Source organism: Akebia trifoliata, chromosome 4 (genome assembly GCF_017979445.1).
Source record: "Akebia trifoliata isolate Shusen 1 chromosome 4, ASM1797944v1, whole genome shotgun sequence".
Lineage (NCBI taxonomy): Eukaryota > Viridiplantae > Streptophyta > Magnoliopsida > Ranunculales > Lardizabalaceae > Akebia > Akebia trifoliata.
Genome location: NC_141378.1, coordinates 41165722 through 41181533, shown reverse-complemented (window position 1 = coordinate 41181533; position 15812 = coordinate 41165722). Strand labels below are relative to the sequence as shown.

The 15812-nt window shown below is 35.9% G+C and overlaps 1 protein-coding gene across 3 annotated transcripts; it reads right to left on the bottom strand.

The window, feature by feature from the left end:
• Positions 1-541: 541 nt before the first annotated feature.
• On the bottom strand, positions 542-15355 carry LOC147404996 (Protein kinase superfamily protein). 3 transcript variants are annotated; one of them, XR_015178033.1, is made up of 16 exons: positions 13784-15353; positions 13170-13468; positions 12931-13075; positions 10717-10832; positions 9483-9670; positions 8136-8672; positions 7971-8011; positions 5569-5637; positions 5001-5101; positions 4350-4434; positions 4146-4244; positions 3993-4061; positions 3317-3448; positions 2966-3060; positions 869-1033; positions 542-725 (listed from the first exon to the last, which is right to left on the bottom strand). XR_015178033.1 is itself a non-coding variant. In XM_086441119.1 (15 exons), the coding sequence occupies exons 1-15, from the start codon at positions 14474-14476 to the stop codon at positions 937-939; spliced, it is 2766 nt and encodes a 921-aa protein (XP_086297245.1). In that variant the 5' UTR covers positions 14477-15352; the 3' UTR covers positions 542-936. The 3 variants fall into 3 exon arrangements, 2 of the variants coding, with proteins under 2 accessions (XP_086297245.1, XP_086297247.1); XM_086441119.1 differs by having other exon boundaries at positions 542-1033; positions 13784-15352; XM_086441121.1 differs by lacking the exons at positions 542-725; positions 869-1033; positions 2966-3060 and having other exon boundaries at positions 3367-3508; positions 13784-15355.
• Between the last annotated feature and the right edge of the window lie 457 nt (positions 15356-15812).

The following is a 15812-nucleotide window of genomic DNA, read 5'->3' as shown; positions in this document are numbered from 1 at the left end:
AGGTCAAATAAACGTTTATCGAATTTTCGAAACGAGATTTTAAACACAATTTGGTGTCTATTTGGCACGTTTTAATCAGAGTTTAAACACCGCGTTGCCATGTAAAAAACGGCATATCCAATGGAGAACTGATTCTTAATGGATCAGTAAAATGACTATCCATATACCCGACCCGAAAATTAATCTACACTCTCTCATGGTGGAACCAAAAACGTTTACCCATTGGCGTCCCCTAATTACCATCTATAGGAATGGGATACAGTATTGTATAGCTATAAGATAGGTTAAAGTGTCTACGTGGCAAGCAACCCAATGTGTTTATTTCCTAATTAAATTGTGCCACGTCGACACCTAATGGGATCTCAACTCTTGTTACCATAATGGTAAGAGTGTAGAACATAAAACTAGTAGATTGAAACTCAGCTCTTGTAAACATAATTTACTTTGCATGAGAATTGAAAGGGTTGAGACATCTACCAAAATGGATGCCTTACCAGGTTTGCTTGCAGAGAGGACTGAACATCGTGGCCGACACTTGAGATGAAGAGACGGTTACAGATTATCATTCTTATTTAGTATGAGCAGAAACTGAATTCTAGTTACAGATTCCAAGTCCCTCAGGTTTTGCATCATTAGAAATAAAAGCAGAAAAGGATACTGGCAGATGCCGATCTCCTCCATCAAAAAAACACGGAGATCCGTTATCTCCACCGCATTTACAATTACTGATCATGATTCGAATAAACCAGTTAGACAAAAATAACCAAAATTATCCGAAACCCCAGCCAGCATCGATCGAACGGGGAAAACAAAAACTGTGCCAATATATAGTTATAGATTCGATGAGGGAGGGAATAGTTGATGGAACCTGGGATTCATAGGGGTACTACACTGCGTAGTATAGTGAAGTGAAGCTCGGTATAGAGACTACTCGCTTTATTTGTCTCCCATCTGTACTGACTGGAGGGGAGACTTCAGCAACTTTTTCAGCGAATCCACGATACTTGCAAATGAAGGCCGCTGGTTAGGATCACTGTCAAAGACGAAGAAAATGAAGATCGGCGTATTAATAGTGTTAGAAGAAAAGTTGAAAAATACTTGAAATTGTCCACCCCAACCAAAAAAAAAAAATTATGAATAGGGACGATACCTTGGGACTTGTAAACCTGTAATGTCATCATAATATACTTAGTAGTTCGGAGTATTGATTCCTTTTATATTCTTGCCCAAAACACAATTTTTGGCGAACGATACATACAAAAGAAGATTCAGCTAGTCCCCAATAATGGAATGATACCCGTAACAACAGCTAGTACAGACTACTGACTATTTGATGGAGACATCAAAGCTTGAAGAGTAGATTTTTTAGGATTTTATTTTCTAATTTATTTTCAGCCAAAGACTTTATTGTTGAGAGTATTTACCGCCCTTAGTTTATTCACAATTATGAGAATTATAGTGGCCTACGAGTAATTCCTAATAGTTGTGGGGGTAGTAGTAATTTAAAAAGTTATATTTTTGTTTTATTTACGTTAATCTTGTCGGGACTCCAGGATTAGGTTCTTTAGTTTTATTAGGATTCCCATAGATTGTATAAGATTTTTTTTTCTTGAGAGTTTGATGAATAAAGAATTAGTTTCTTGCGTACCATTATCCATAATTGCAAAATGTTTCTAATTAAACCACACAATCAAACCCTTTTGAGTTTACCCTAAACTTTTAAGGTAACCATACTACAGTCCAAATCCTTAGCCCTATCCCAAACCAGATCCCCAAACCCTTTATTTCAACCTTTTCCCTTTTCATCTTGCATCACTACTTCGATCATTTTTTTTTTAAGTAATGCACTTCACTTGACTTTCACAAGCAAGAAGAGGAATCGAAACACTAAATATTTGGTCCACTCCCCCCCAGTCACCAAGTCAGGTTCGGGAAAAAGTCTTTAAAAAAAAACGAAAAATAAAATCGGGAAAAAATCGAAACAATGTTGGGACAATGTAATTTTATCTACTAAGTGCTGTTATCATTTATATCATCAAATCTTATTTTAAACTATAAGAAAAAATGGTCTGTGAAAAAACTCTTTAAAAAGTGGACAATTAAATCTTGCTTTTTTTTTTTTTTAAAATCATATGACTTTTTCAAAAAGTCATGATTTAATCACCAGTCTTTAAAATCACGATTTAATCACGAATTTTTGAAAATTTTGGTGACTTTGGTGACTATGCCCATAAGAGCAAAGTTCAACTTTGACACTGGCTACATCAGTTTTGGTGGAAAATAAAATAAGAACATGATATGATCACTTCCTTAGGACCAATCAATATTTGTAGTGCTGATATAGCTAAAATAATCACTCTTTTGCCAGAAATTTTACTTAATTGTTTCCGGAATTAACTGGACTGACCCTTCAACAAATAATTGCCAAATCCAAATTTGATTAATATGATGTCTGCCAGGTTATCAAGGGAGACGTCAAAATGTGCTTAGTTAGACAGAAGCATCAGAATATCAAAAGAATGCATCCTCATATTTTGAGACAGGCACCCCCATATTCAAAAGAAGGCATTCTTTGAGCCTGTCTATTTCTTTTGGCATCCCTTGAAATCCTTGTTTCTTACTTCCTAAAAATTGACCTCCCTCTTATCCTTACTGTTTCTAATGAATATATCACCTAATCAAAGAGGAAGCTGACTGACTTCAAAACCAAAATGATGTCTCGGAGCAGGAATTTCTACAAACAGTTTGTAAATTAATGTTTCATAGATGGTGTCCAAAGAATTAAATCTCAGTAAGCAATGGAAGTGAGAAATACTTGGATATTTAATGTTTCAGGTTAAATCACAAAATTCAGTAAAATTATTCTTTAGTTGGACTAGAAACCATGTGACCAAAACCAAAATGAAAATAAAAATTATAATAGCAGTATTAAATAGTAAGTACTAAGAGTTCCCAGCATTCTTACTCAGCCCAGCATGACTCCATGAGCGATGCCAACATGGGGCAGGTATTTGGCGGGATAGCAAGCCTTCTGTTCTGGAAAGCAACAGCACCAACCACCTGAAATTTTTAACTTTCAAATTATGCAAAAAAAATTGTGAATAAATGGTATTTACAATGCCAGATCTCAGATGCTTAATGGCAATACCTGGGCAAGGTGTTTATTTAAGTTTATTGAGTTTAAAGGTGTATTTTTTTTTAAGATTTTGTGTTTGGGTGGGATCTTATGTGTCCGACTTAGGTCAAAGTCAGTTATGTCGCCTTGACCCTCTCTATTTAATAACAACTTAAATTTTTCAAAAAATTAAAAAAATACCTGGGCCGGGCTGAGTCCACTCCAAGGTTGTTGCATGGTCACAAGCTCCCATAAGATGACTCCAAAGCTATAAACATCAGACTTCTCATTCGAGGGTTCTCCACGAAGGAATTCTGGAGCCATCCACTCAGGCTGAAAAGGAAAGTAATAGAATTACACGCTGGTAGTTGCACTGTGAAGAAAATTCTTAACCTGCAAAGATATGGACGAACGTATCTGACTTTCTATGGCATAAGTAAATTATTAACCGGTTGGAGACATTTACTCAATTATCCCCTACTAATCTGAGTTTTAATATGGAAAACAAAATGTTGGTAACCGAACCCAAAAAAAAAAGAAGAAACAATTTCCAGGAAAAAAAAATAAAGGTATTCAATTTATTGGAAAATGGATGTGCGATTTTTTAATGGATAGTTCTAAACTGGCTTCCTTTGACACTGTGCTCAACACTACGATGACATGGCAGTGTTGAGAGAGCTGTTGATTTTTCCTCAAGATACAATGAAAGGAAAAGATAGATTCCTTAGTGATCAAGATAGATTTTCTAAAGCATGCATCTCCTAATCAAGATAGTAATACAGCAATGAATTCCCCTTAGATTTTTTATGAGGTATATCCAGAGTGTAAGCATGCAAAACCATTTAGAAATCAAACTAAAGCAGAGAGAATGACTTACTGTGCCAGCAACAGATTTCGATGATATAAAGGTGTTTGCCTTGAACCTAGATAAACCAAAATCGCACACCTGCATCCATGAAGTAAAAGATGAAGCAAGTTGACAAACTAAAGACAAAATGTTTTGACAAGAGTACTTAGAATCATGAAATACCTTCACCGTCCAATTCTTGTCAACCAACAAATTTGGAGATTTAAGATCCCAGTGAACTATAGGAGGGCTTAGGCAATGCAGATAATTGATCCCCTTGGCCTGCATCCAGTACATAACATAAGTTTCAGGTCAAAGACAAAATACAATTTTTTCATGGAAGCTGAAAGGAAAAGATCAAAAGAATAAAGTAACTAGCATACAAACCACATCTAAGGCCATACGTAACCGCCTCCTTTTATCCAAGATTTCACCAGCGGCTGCTCTATGTATGAGACGGTAAAGGCTACCCCTGTTCGAAAAAAGATTAGAATATCATAATAGCAGTTATTGTCAGGACCATAGTGACAAAAATCTTGATTTTTCCGAACAATCACAAAATTTTTGAAAAAATCACGATTAATCGTGATTTAATCCCAATTTTTTTCAAAATTCATGGATTATTTTTGTTTTTTTAGCAGTTTGTAAGTATAATTTTTTTTTTTCATTTACATATATATATATATATATATATGGGTCAGGATCCGTGTACACATATATCTACTCATATATCTACAATGTGTTTTGTCCTATGTGGGCTAAAAGTTTCTGATTGAGCTGATTTTTGGTGAGGATGATCTCTATGACGAGGAGATCATCCTCACCAAAAATCAGCTAATTCTAAAAGTTCTAACCCCATATTTATGAGTTGAAGAATCGTGGACCGTCTATTTTTTGTGAACCACTTTTATACTTTTTTATTCATCCGATATTTTCCCGACTTCTTCCGTGGCTTTCTCTTGCCGAATTATACCCGGACTTTGTCAGGACTCAAGAAGCCAGGCTTCAGTTGTGGTAAACAAAGTTAAGATGGTTCACCTAGGCAGATATTCTGTCACTATTGACATATGTGGACGCTTAGTGACTGCACCCATGAAGAGAACAACATTTGGATGGCGAACACGCTTCATTATCGAAACCTGAAATAAATTGGGATGAACTGGTTAAGTGGCAGTTCTGAGGGACTCACTTAAACGACCATCTTGCACTACATCAAAAGCCAAAACTAAGTATTTGAAGTTTAGAACTATATATACATGGTACAAAAGTTCCGGTCAAGGCTCCATGTCTAACATGATATTGTGAGAAGTATGTACAGCTTGCGAAAAAAAAAAAATGTATTCCACTAGATTATCACTTAAAAAATCTGTAAAAAATGCATATGAATACAAGACTTCAGAAATGACATTTAATAGAGATTAGAAGTAAAATGCATTTCAATGGTTACAAGCAGATATAATTACCAAATTCTGTGACCCATTATTTGCAAATGTATTTAAGTCGTAAAATTCCAGAGTAAAATGATCAACTACAACGTCTATGAGTAGGAAGAATATATTTTTCAAACGTAAAAATATGATCTTTCATATTTTTACCATACACACACCTCTCTCAAAAACTCCTTCAATTGATCATCATGGAAATCCTTGATGCTCAGAACCTTGACCGCAACATCCTGCATTTTGCATGTTTTCAGTAAATAAGTTCATGGTCATTATTTGCCGCAATTAGTAACCAGACCAATAAAAAAAAGAGAAAAATAGAAATCATCTCGCAGAGAGAAATATAACTCGTTAAAAATAAGGGAAAATTACTTAATGGTCCCTGGTGGAAACTTTTCTTTCTATTTAGTCCCTGACTTTGGGGGTTAGCTCTATAGTCCATTTAGTAAATTCCTCTTTTCTAATTAGTCCCTAAACCTCACTCTAGACATTTCTCACGATTGAAATGTCGAAATTTCCCTCTAACCATTCAAACTCATCATTTTCCTCCAAAAAACATTGGACCGGTATCCCAATCGAGTTTTGAAGACTCCATTCCGATGAAAAGGATTTGAGAAGGAAGAAGCAGCCATTTTCAAGGGGTTTTTCAAGCATTTTGAAGATGTATGTAAGAAACTTTTTCAATTCTTTAGCTTCGTTTTTGGATGAAAATCGATCAACGATGGTTCTTTTGGTTTGAAATCTTCTACACAAGTCGTTATGTCAAGTTTTAAGCTGATCTTTCCATGTATTTTAGTTGAAAAAACTGGTGAGGCGACAATAATTATTGATGAGCTCGACAAATTAAAAAAAAAAAAAATTGTCTAATTCGACAATAAAAATATTGAACTCAAAAATAAAAATTGCTGAACTCGACGCTGTATAACCCATCTGTTTTTGTTTTTCAAGTTTTTCAAACTAACATACATGGAAAGATTAACTAAAAACTTGACATAACAACTTGTGTAGATGATTTCAAACTAAAAGAACCATCCTTGGTCAATTTTCATCCAAAAACGAAACAAAAGAATTGAAAAACCCGAGTTTTTTACATACATCTTCAAAATGTTTGAAAATGACTTCTTCTTCCTTCTCAAATCCCTTTCATCGGAATAGAATCTCCAAAAGTCGATCGGGATGCCGGAAATCCAATTTTTTTGGATGGAAATGGTGAGTATGAATGGTTAGGGCAATTTTGACATTTTAAACGTGAGAAATGTCTAGAGTGGGATTCATGGACTGATTAGAAAAGAGGGATTTACTAAATGGACTATTTAGCTCATGCCTAAAAGTCAAGGACTAATCAGAAACAAAATTTAGCGCCAAGGATCATTAAGTAATTTTCCCTAAAAATAAAGAATAAACATGGCCAAGAAACAAGCTCATTTTTTTCCCAGTTGGGTTCTCAGTGTGTGTTCATTTCCTAGATAGTATATTTATTACTTTTTTGAAGCAAATAAAAGACCGGTACATCACTTCCTTTAATTGAATATATATATATATAAAAAAAAAAAAAAAAAAAAGACCTCGAAAACAAGAACCATTGATAATAAAACACAACCTATTAGATTCAGATTTGTTAGGGAGGAACACAATTCGCTTAGCTAATCGAAATCTTTAGTCAAATCTTAAGGATGAAGCTTCGACGATGATGATGACGATGGTTTTTGAAGAAAAAAAATCCATTCCAAACTTAAAGCAACAGTTATTTACTGTCATTTCTGTCACTCAAGTTCAAAAGTTAATTTCAAATTTCATTTTTTTTTCAAAACTCTTTTTAATATTATTTGAGGGGGAAGGAGCACCGTTATGCAACACCATTTTGTTACCGTTATATATAAATAAAATTACGGTCCCTGGCTACTAAACCATCAATTCACATTAGTTCAAACCTTGCTCTAAAAGGCAATGGCAAACATAAAATAGACCAAGATAACGCTAAACAGAAAGGAGCAAATCGAAGCAAAGCATAGTGCATGTTCATGTAACATAAATTTAAAGAAAAACTAAAAACTACTGCTAAAACAGCTCAACAAGGTATTAATTGGTCTTTCCATAATCCTGTTGAAAAATTCAATGATTTTTCCTAATTTTTGAAAAAATCGGCAAGGGTCTGCCGATTAATTCACCATTAATCAGGTGAGTTGGCAAGTCACCCTTTTCAGCAAATCATTGAACCTCCTCAATATAAAAGCTTTGAAAAGTTCTGTTTTTATGTTTTTCTCTCCCCGATAATAGTTGAATCTTTGTATTGTCTTTTTATATGATCATGAATTTGTAATACTTGGTTTAATCATGCTGTGACTGCCTTTTTTTTATTGTGGTACAATTTAATCATGCTTTGCATCTTTTTTTTTTTTTTACAATCTTGAATCCAAACTCGGTTACTTCGTTCTAGATAAGTATGGTATTTTAGAAGGAAACAACTACATTGGCAAACACAGTGGGTAAAACCAACAAAACATGAGAACAACAACATAAGTAGTGATTTAATACAAATCATAGTGTCAAAGTATGAAATACCAACCGATCCATGCCATTCAGCACGGTGCACCGTCCCAAATGAACCTGAAAAATAAGCAACCACAGAAAAATAGAATTATAAGTTTAAAAACTCCTAGAACTGCTTTTTGAAGCTAAAATAGTATATTATCTGCACTGTAAAAAGGAGATTTTATTAGAAAAGAAATACCAGCACCAACGCGCTCCTTGACGTGCAATTCATCCCATGGGATCTCAACCCAGTCCATTGCAAGATTAGGCTCAAGATTCAAATATCTTGCGTTGGTGACACTGGGGAAAACAGCTCTATTCTCGAGTCTGTTCTCAGCCGCCCTCAGCTTCAATTGACAAGATAATTCAATTTTAGGTTGTTTGACTGCATTAATTATAACTGGACATCCACTTGCAATTAACCCTTCTTCGTTACATTCTTGAATGAGATCTTTGTCTCCATGAAGTCTAGAATGTCCATGAATAGATATCTCGGCAATATCATCCAGAGTTTCTGATACATTGTCTGGGCCAGAAGGCATTGTCATGCTCTGAGTACAACCATTGGTATTATTTTCTAACTCCAGAGGCATAACTGTTGATCCTGATCCTCCACAAGCTTTATCAATCAGGAAGTAGATTGAAGCCTTTGAGTTTTCAAGCAAGCCATGATCTTGGGTTGGCTGAACTTCTTTTCCCAAACCTGTTTGTGGCCAACCTCTATGGTTGTTATTTGCTACAAGCAGATTTACCACATTTTGGGAAAGAATGTCAGCTTCAATACTTGAAAATTTCAACATAAGCAGCACAACCATTTGAGACTGATACAAGATAGAAGGACCTCATAAGCTTATCAACAGATTTCAAGTGAATCCGGTTCATTGAATCATGGAAACTTACAAGGACAAAAAAAAGAAGCATCCTAATACAACAGTACACAAGAAAGTTTGAGTATTTCAAAAGGCTCTTAAGGCTTACGCCTCAAATCTCACATGAGGCAACACTTCCCCAAATACCCCAAGACTCGTTAAAAAAGACTTAAAGTTTGTAAGGTTATTGAAAAAGAATTCATCCATTGAGAACATATAAAAGATGAGTGCTTCCATTTAAACTTGTTTTTCTTTTTTTAATAATAGCTCATGTAAAAGCTAGTGATGATTATTTTCAGTTGTCTTAACAAAAAATAATTCAATTTACTTCATTTTCTCTCTAACCCTTGGCTAAACAATACTAAGTTATTCTATATTAAACATCAACAAGAAAATTCCAAATGTAATAGAACCCATGATCTCAAAAGTTTTTTCGAAAATTTTCATGGAAGTAAGTAATGATCAGTGGAAGCGTTTCTATAATCAGGTCCACAACTGTCAGATATTTTTTCCCTTTACCATTCATACCTATCACAAGATTAAGGTATCCCAGTCCAGAAAATCTCAAGGCATTCATGTCGTTAAAGATATCTCCAGCCAAATTCATTATTCCACTTAAAGTTCCGATTCATCAGAACTTAAACAACAGATTTCAAGTTATGCACAATAGATCATACCTGAATTTTGAGGATTCTCTGAGATTGATGTATAGTTAAATGGTGCATTATCCATATACGGTTGTTGATAATCTTTGAGATGAGCAATTTGGAATGGTGAAGGGATTGATGAAAGTAAGCTTCCATTGATGGAGGAATCTGGACCATAGACATTTCCTGGTTCCCCAACTAGATCAACAACATATTCCCTGTTAAAAAATGGGTATACACATGAACAATAAAACATAGAAATGAAAGAGACGAAAAATAAATAAATAAAAACTCAAAAAGGATTTGCTAGCATGATATACCCTATAAGTATGAAACCATGTTTTGATCTTTTTAAGCGATAAACCAAATTCAGCATCTCACTGACATTCCAAACTTCAGAAAGTCTTACATGCCAAATAGATAGCATGTTACAACTTTCAAGTAAGTATTCCTCCACTAATCCATTATGTAAAGGTCATCGATCATCATCAAAATGAAAATCAAATCCAAAAATTAGGGGCGGCCAAGCAGAAATTCAACTTTGTCCGAAGCCATGTCTTTTGTTTTGGGGGGTAAATTCAAACATGCTCATATCCACTCTTACTACCTTAATTCATATATTTTTAGGTCTTCTTCATGGTTGTTTAGAAATTGGGGCCATTATTGACCTTCAATGAATGTGAACAAATCACCTCCATCGACCTTCCCTGAAGGGTTTATTCCTACATTTTCATGATTACGTTCATCACCTGCATGGGTACATTTTCATGATTACGTTCATCACCTGTATGGGTACATTTTCATGATTACGTTCGTTGTAATTTAATATTTTTAGTCTTTCCATCCCTCCATCTAAGTATCCTCTTCTCTATGACCCTCAATCTAAGAACATGATTTTCTTGATTGCCCAACATTCAGTTACATAAAGCATAAACAACCATACCGTAGTTTTATGACAATTTTCTTTTAATTTGATCATGTCAGTCACATAGCCTCAAAAAGCACAAACTCTACTTTAACTATCCAACTCTTATTCTAGTAGGAAAAATCTTCCTCAATCATGAAAACTACTTCAGGTAATATAGCTAAAGAGAGTAAAAATATAACATAAGAACCGAAACAAAACAAAAAAATTATGGTATTTCAGGAAGAAATTGATATAATTATCAGTGTGGATAGGTAAATCTATAAATACTCTGGCAATGAAAATGAAAACGAAACTGGTGCCTAATCAAAAGGGCTTCATGAGAGAGTAACAGCTGACCTAGATGAATGCCTGTCATCTCCAATTTTGACCAAACAAGAAGACTGGTGGTCTGTTGCACAATACTTGCAACCTCGAGCTATCCGGCATGGCAAGCCTATATAGTCAGCCAATTTCTGCACATACAAAAGCATATCATCAGTTAAGATCTGCAATTCAAATACCTTTCATGCAAGCTATAGTACATTTTTCCTTACAGCTGCATTTCCATGGATGCATTGGCACGACAATATGCCAAACCAACACAAAATGTTATATCATAAACACTCTATAAAACAAGCTCTATGCATATAGGTCCATGTATGAGTACATAACAAAGTATTATTTTTTATTAGTGTCTGCATTTTATTTTGATATCAAGTCTGATGAATCTATTATGTATCTCATTGTGTGCTGCTTCTGAAGATATGAAGATACGCATCCTGACTAATGCTTTGGCCAAGATAAAGCACATAGAGAAATAGGATTCGTGTTGCAGACTTAATATTTGGTACATGGTGTAAGATATAATGATGATAATGATTATGGAGGTCATTTTAGTCACGCCATACAATAGGGACACTATGGGTCAGAGATATTTCCCTTCAGATTTAATGAACCAGACACGCTTATACATCAAGATCACATCTCACTGACAAGTGATGGGTTAGTCTCCCAAAACACTTGAGTAAGCCTGAACAAAAGTGACTAATCTATAACACCTAGATCAGTTGTGTGGCAACAACTGTCCCTAAGTTTTCATCCACATAAACTAAAGTCATGAAGAAATGTCGGAAGGGAAAAAAAAAGGAGAGAGAAGTAGGAAGAAAATATAAGAAAGATTCTCTATCTTCTTTTGTATATGAACGTACTAACAAGATTCTCAGAGGAACGTTGGCAGACCCCACACCGGGGGGCCCATTCTTCTACCTTCTCACCTTCTGTCACTATGGAGACCTCAAGGTAGCAAGAAGATCCTGATTCACAAACCTAAAAGGGGGGAAAAGTTGAAGAAATGAGGTTTAGCCCAATGGAAGATTGGCTTTATCAAACCACCCTCAAACATGGGAGAAGCTCGGCACAGAGGAAAGAAGGGAAGTTCCAAGTCAAGAAGATGAAGAGAGCTTAGCCAACCAAAGAAGGAAGAAAAAGAACACGATTCAAAGCCAATTCTTCTGACATAGGGAGACGTCTGACCCACACCAGCAAGGGAGAAGAGTCGAGTTGACTAGAAGAAGATTCTTCCTGGCTACAATAACAAAAATTTGGAAGTGAATCAAGACACCTCCCCAAAGAAAAGTCGAGGACCAAGAATGGAAGCCGAAGCCTCTAGCACGGGAGGTTGGTCATAGCACTAAAGCACGAAAGAAAAGACACCTTGGGTCCTCAACCGAAGTGAATGACAACTTGTAGCTCGAGGTGTGGAAGGCCAAAAGGTTTCCAAGAAGATTTGGAGTTAGCGAGTGGAAGGACTCAGACTGAGGTAGTCAAACGGCCACCATGATCATGAACCAAGGTCGACCACCCTTCCCACCTCCATCAGCAATGCTGGTCGAGAAGAAATCAAAGGAGCAAAAGAGAGTTGAAATTAGTCCACGTGGAAGAAAATACCAAAAGATCAAGACCGAGCTTGGCATCAAAGACCGACACATCTCAAGGAGTGGAAAGCCTAAAAACCTCTCCACAATGATGCTACGTTTAAGAGGGCATTTAGATTATTTTCTGCTAGTTTTCAAGTGAATTGTATGTTTAAGAGGCATGTTAAGATTAACTAATGAATTATGATGGTTCTGTATTTTTATATAAATTTTTTTCGTTGTTAATAATAATTATTAGTATTTGTATTATTATTTTGATCGGTAACTCAGGGTTCTAGGGGACCCCACTCCTTCTATTAATATTATTATTATTATTGAAAGATGTATTTCAAGATTGTCATTAGTGGATAGTATGTAAGAATCAGGAGAAACGGCCTGAGAACAGTTTCTAATTCTCTATGTTTTTAGTTTCCGATTATGAAAAAATCAGGTGAATAATCCTAACCAAACAGTGCATCAGATTCTAGAATCCGATTATGAGTCAAAATCATATTCTAGAATCCAAACCAAAAGCCCATTTCAGTGGTAGAATGAAAAAAAAAAAAAATGCAGTCAATATGCTCAAAGAAAATAAATGATGAAGCATAAAACATGTAAAATGTAACAAAGACTATGCATCTGGTAGACTACACATCACCTTGAAAAGGATGGCCCGATGCCTACAAAGTCCCATAGATAGGCTGCCAATAGGCAGCACAATACATTGCCGAAAGTCTCTCAATCTTTTGCTAACCAATTTCCAATGCATGTGGAGATCACCTTGCTCTACTGGAAATGCTCCCCTTCAAATTCCAACAAAATTTTTACACACAAATTTAAAAGAACAAAAGAAATACTATATTCAATTTACATGCTAAGAAGAAACTAAGGAATTACCCCATATAGATAGCAACAAGTTTGCCAAGCTTCTCCACCAACACTAATGTATTTCCTGAAGCATAAGAAAGTTCTTGCGCTATGTCTTCAAGCTCCTTGAGCCTTGAATCCCCACGTTTATCAACAAGCACCACTTCCATCGATGCATCACTAGGATCGACAGCTTTAAGAGACACTAAAGGCGGAAGACGTCTCCCTTCCTCGAACTCATTGCACATTACCCATAAATATGGATTCATTCCCAGAATGTTATAAAAACCATCCGATATTTTGTCAGAATAAGATAGACATCCACTCACCTGAAGATGTGCAAGAATATCGGAGAATCAAATACATTAATAACTAAGATCATTATAACTAATTGACCTTAAAAACAATTCGATTGCAAATACTTGCTTGAACCGAACCTCAACTTCAAGCTGTTTATAACTTCAAACAGATGATTTGCCCAATCCAACACTGAGATAACACTTGAACCATTCAAATTGGTAATAATTTGCAAACAAGTACCGTTTTTTAAACTGAATAATGCTGGATCTAGAGAACACCAACCTAAAACAGAACAAAATTAACAAAATTTTGAATTTTTTTTTAAAGTGAGAGGAAATGCATACCCATAGTCGATAAGAAACTGTTTCAACATCAGAAGAAACACATTGAGAATCCAACAAATTCTCTTGCAGAAGAACAGATTCTTCAGCCAGAGAAGCTTGATATGAGATACGAACAGCCAAAGTAAGCTGAAGACAGTAACTCTCTCTCGTTTTCTGCGCCAAATTCTCTCTTCTCTGTTCTTTCTCTTGTCTATTTGACGATTGTGAATCTTTAGCATCGCTCGAAACATTTCCATCAACCGTTGTAGAAGAAAAAAGGCTTCCAGGAAAACTACTGCCACTCGAAAGTCTCTGCGACGAACTCTCCCGACCTAAAATCCGATCTTGACTCACAATCATCTCCACTGGTGGTTCCGATTCTGATTCAAGCAAAAGCTCACGATCCTCATCTTCTGATCTCGATTGCAGTTGTACGGATCGATCATTGTTCTTCTTCCTATCCACAACCCAATCTCCAAAAGCTCCAATTCGCTTTCCAATTCCATATTTTTCACCCGTGAAGAGATCTGATACAGGTATTTTCTTCCCAATTGTTGTCTGTTTCGTGGTTTTCGTGATTTTTCTGTCACTTTCCACATTAACGTTACCTTTCGCGATCTGATTCTCGTGATTTGGAGGTAAAAGCTTTGATGAAGGATCGAATCCAGGATCAGGAAATTGTCTTGGAAAAAAGTATGTCGTTCGATGAGGCATTTTCACGAGCCTCACGAGAACAACACCACCACCACACGTACGATCTTCAACTTCGACGTCAACTTCTCTTACTCACAATTTCCGTGAAAAACAACCGCTTTTCCACTTTCGGAAAATCGATCGTTGAATCTCAATTCTCAACAAGTTTCTCTCAAATTTCAAGAAGAAAAAACAGAGTACCGACATTTCCAAGATCAAATGAAAAAACCTGCAAATTATCAAACTTTCACGAAAAGAGATATTGTCTCAGAGCTGAAAAAGCTGTTTTCGCCAAATACCGACGCGCATCTACGCACAGATGGATAAAAAAAAAAGGGTTTTGCAGAATTCGAACGCTCGTCTATAATTTATTCTCCTCTGGATTTGAAACGCGGCTTTGCAGAACTCTGAAGGCTCATCTATTCTCTCACAGAACTGAATAGCCGTTTTTCGAAGCTCTCAAAGCAGATTTGAAGATAGTTTTAGAAAAAAGAACAAAAAAACAGCGAAAATAAGTAGTTTTGCAGAATTCGAACGCTCATCTATTCTCCTCTGGATCAGAAAGCAGTTTCGCAGAACTCTGAACTGAAAATCAGTTTTGTGAAGCTTTCGAAGCGGATTTGAAGGTGGTTTTAGAAAAAAAAAGCACTAATAAGTCATTTTAAAGAATTCGAACGCTCGTCTATTCTCCTTGGATAAGAAAAGCGGTTTTGCGGAACACTGAAGCCTCATCAATTCTCTTACAGAACTGAAAAGCTGTTTTGCGAAGCTTTCAAAGCGGATTTAAAGGTGGTTTTAGTAGAAACAAGTGGTTTTGCAGAGTAGCCCATGAGTCCAAGTTACCTGTGTTTTTAAAAAGCTTGGAAATGGAGAGAGAGAGAGAGAGAGAGAGGATGAAAACAGATGACAAATTGAAATAAAAATAAGCGCGAATTACTAATATACGCCGTGTGCGTAAGTACACACTTTTCTCTTCACGCATACATGTGAGCACGAAAGCGAGCCCATGATGACACGTAGACAAAAGTAGAAAAAGGAGTGCGTAATACGCACCCTTGACACTGTAGTGTGTGATCTTTGACTTTGATGGTTTTCTCGAAGCTGGTCTCAACGTCATATGTATATCTACTTAGAGCAGTTACTAGTTACGTAACTAAGTTCACTGAAATGACGTGAATACCCTCACATTTCTCTATTATGACGAAAATATCTTTTTGTTTGTGATCTCCAACTGTACGTGACGGTTGTTCTAAGCTGTAAAGTTCGCGCCGTTGGCTTTGTTTGTGAATGAAAGTGGGAGCTCTTCTTCTTTCTTTCTCGGGATGCGTGAAAACTGTTAGTTTTATTTTTATTCATT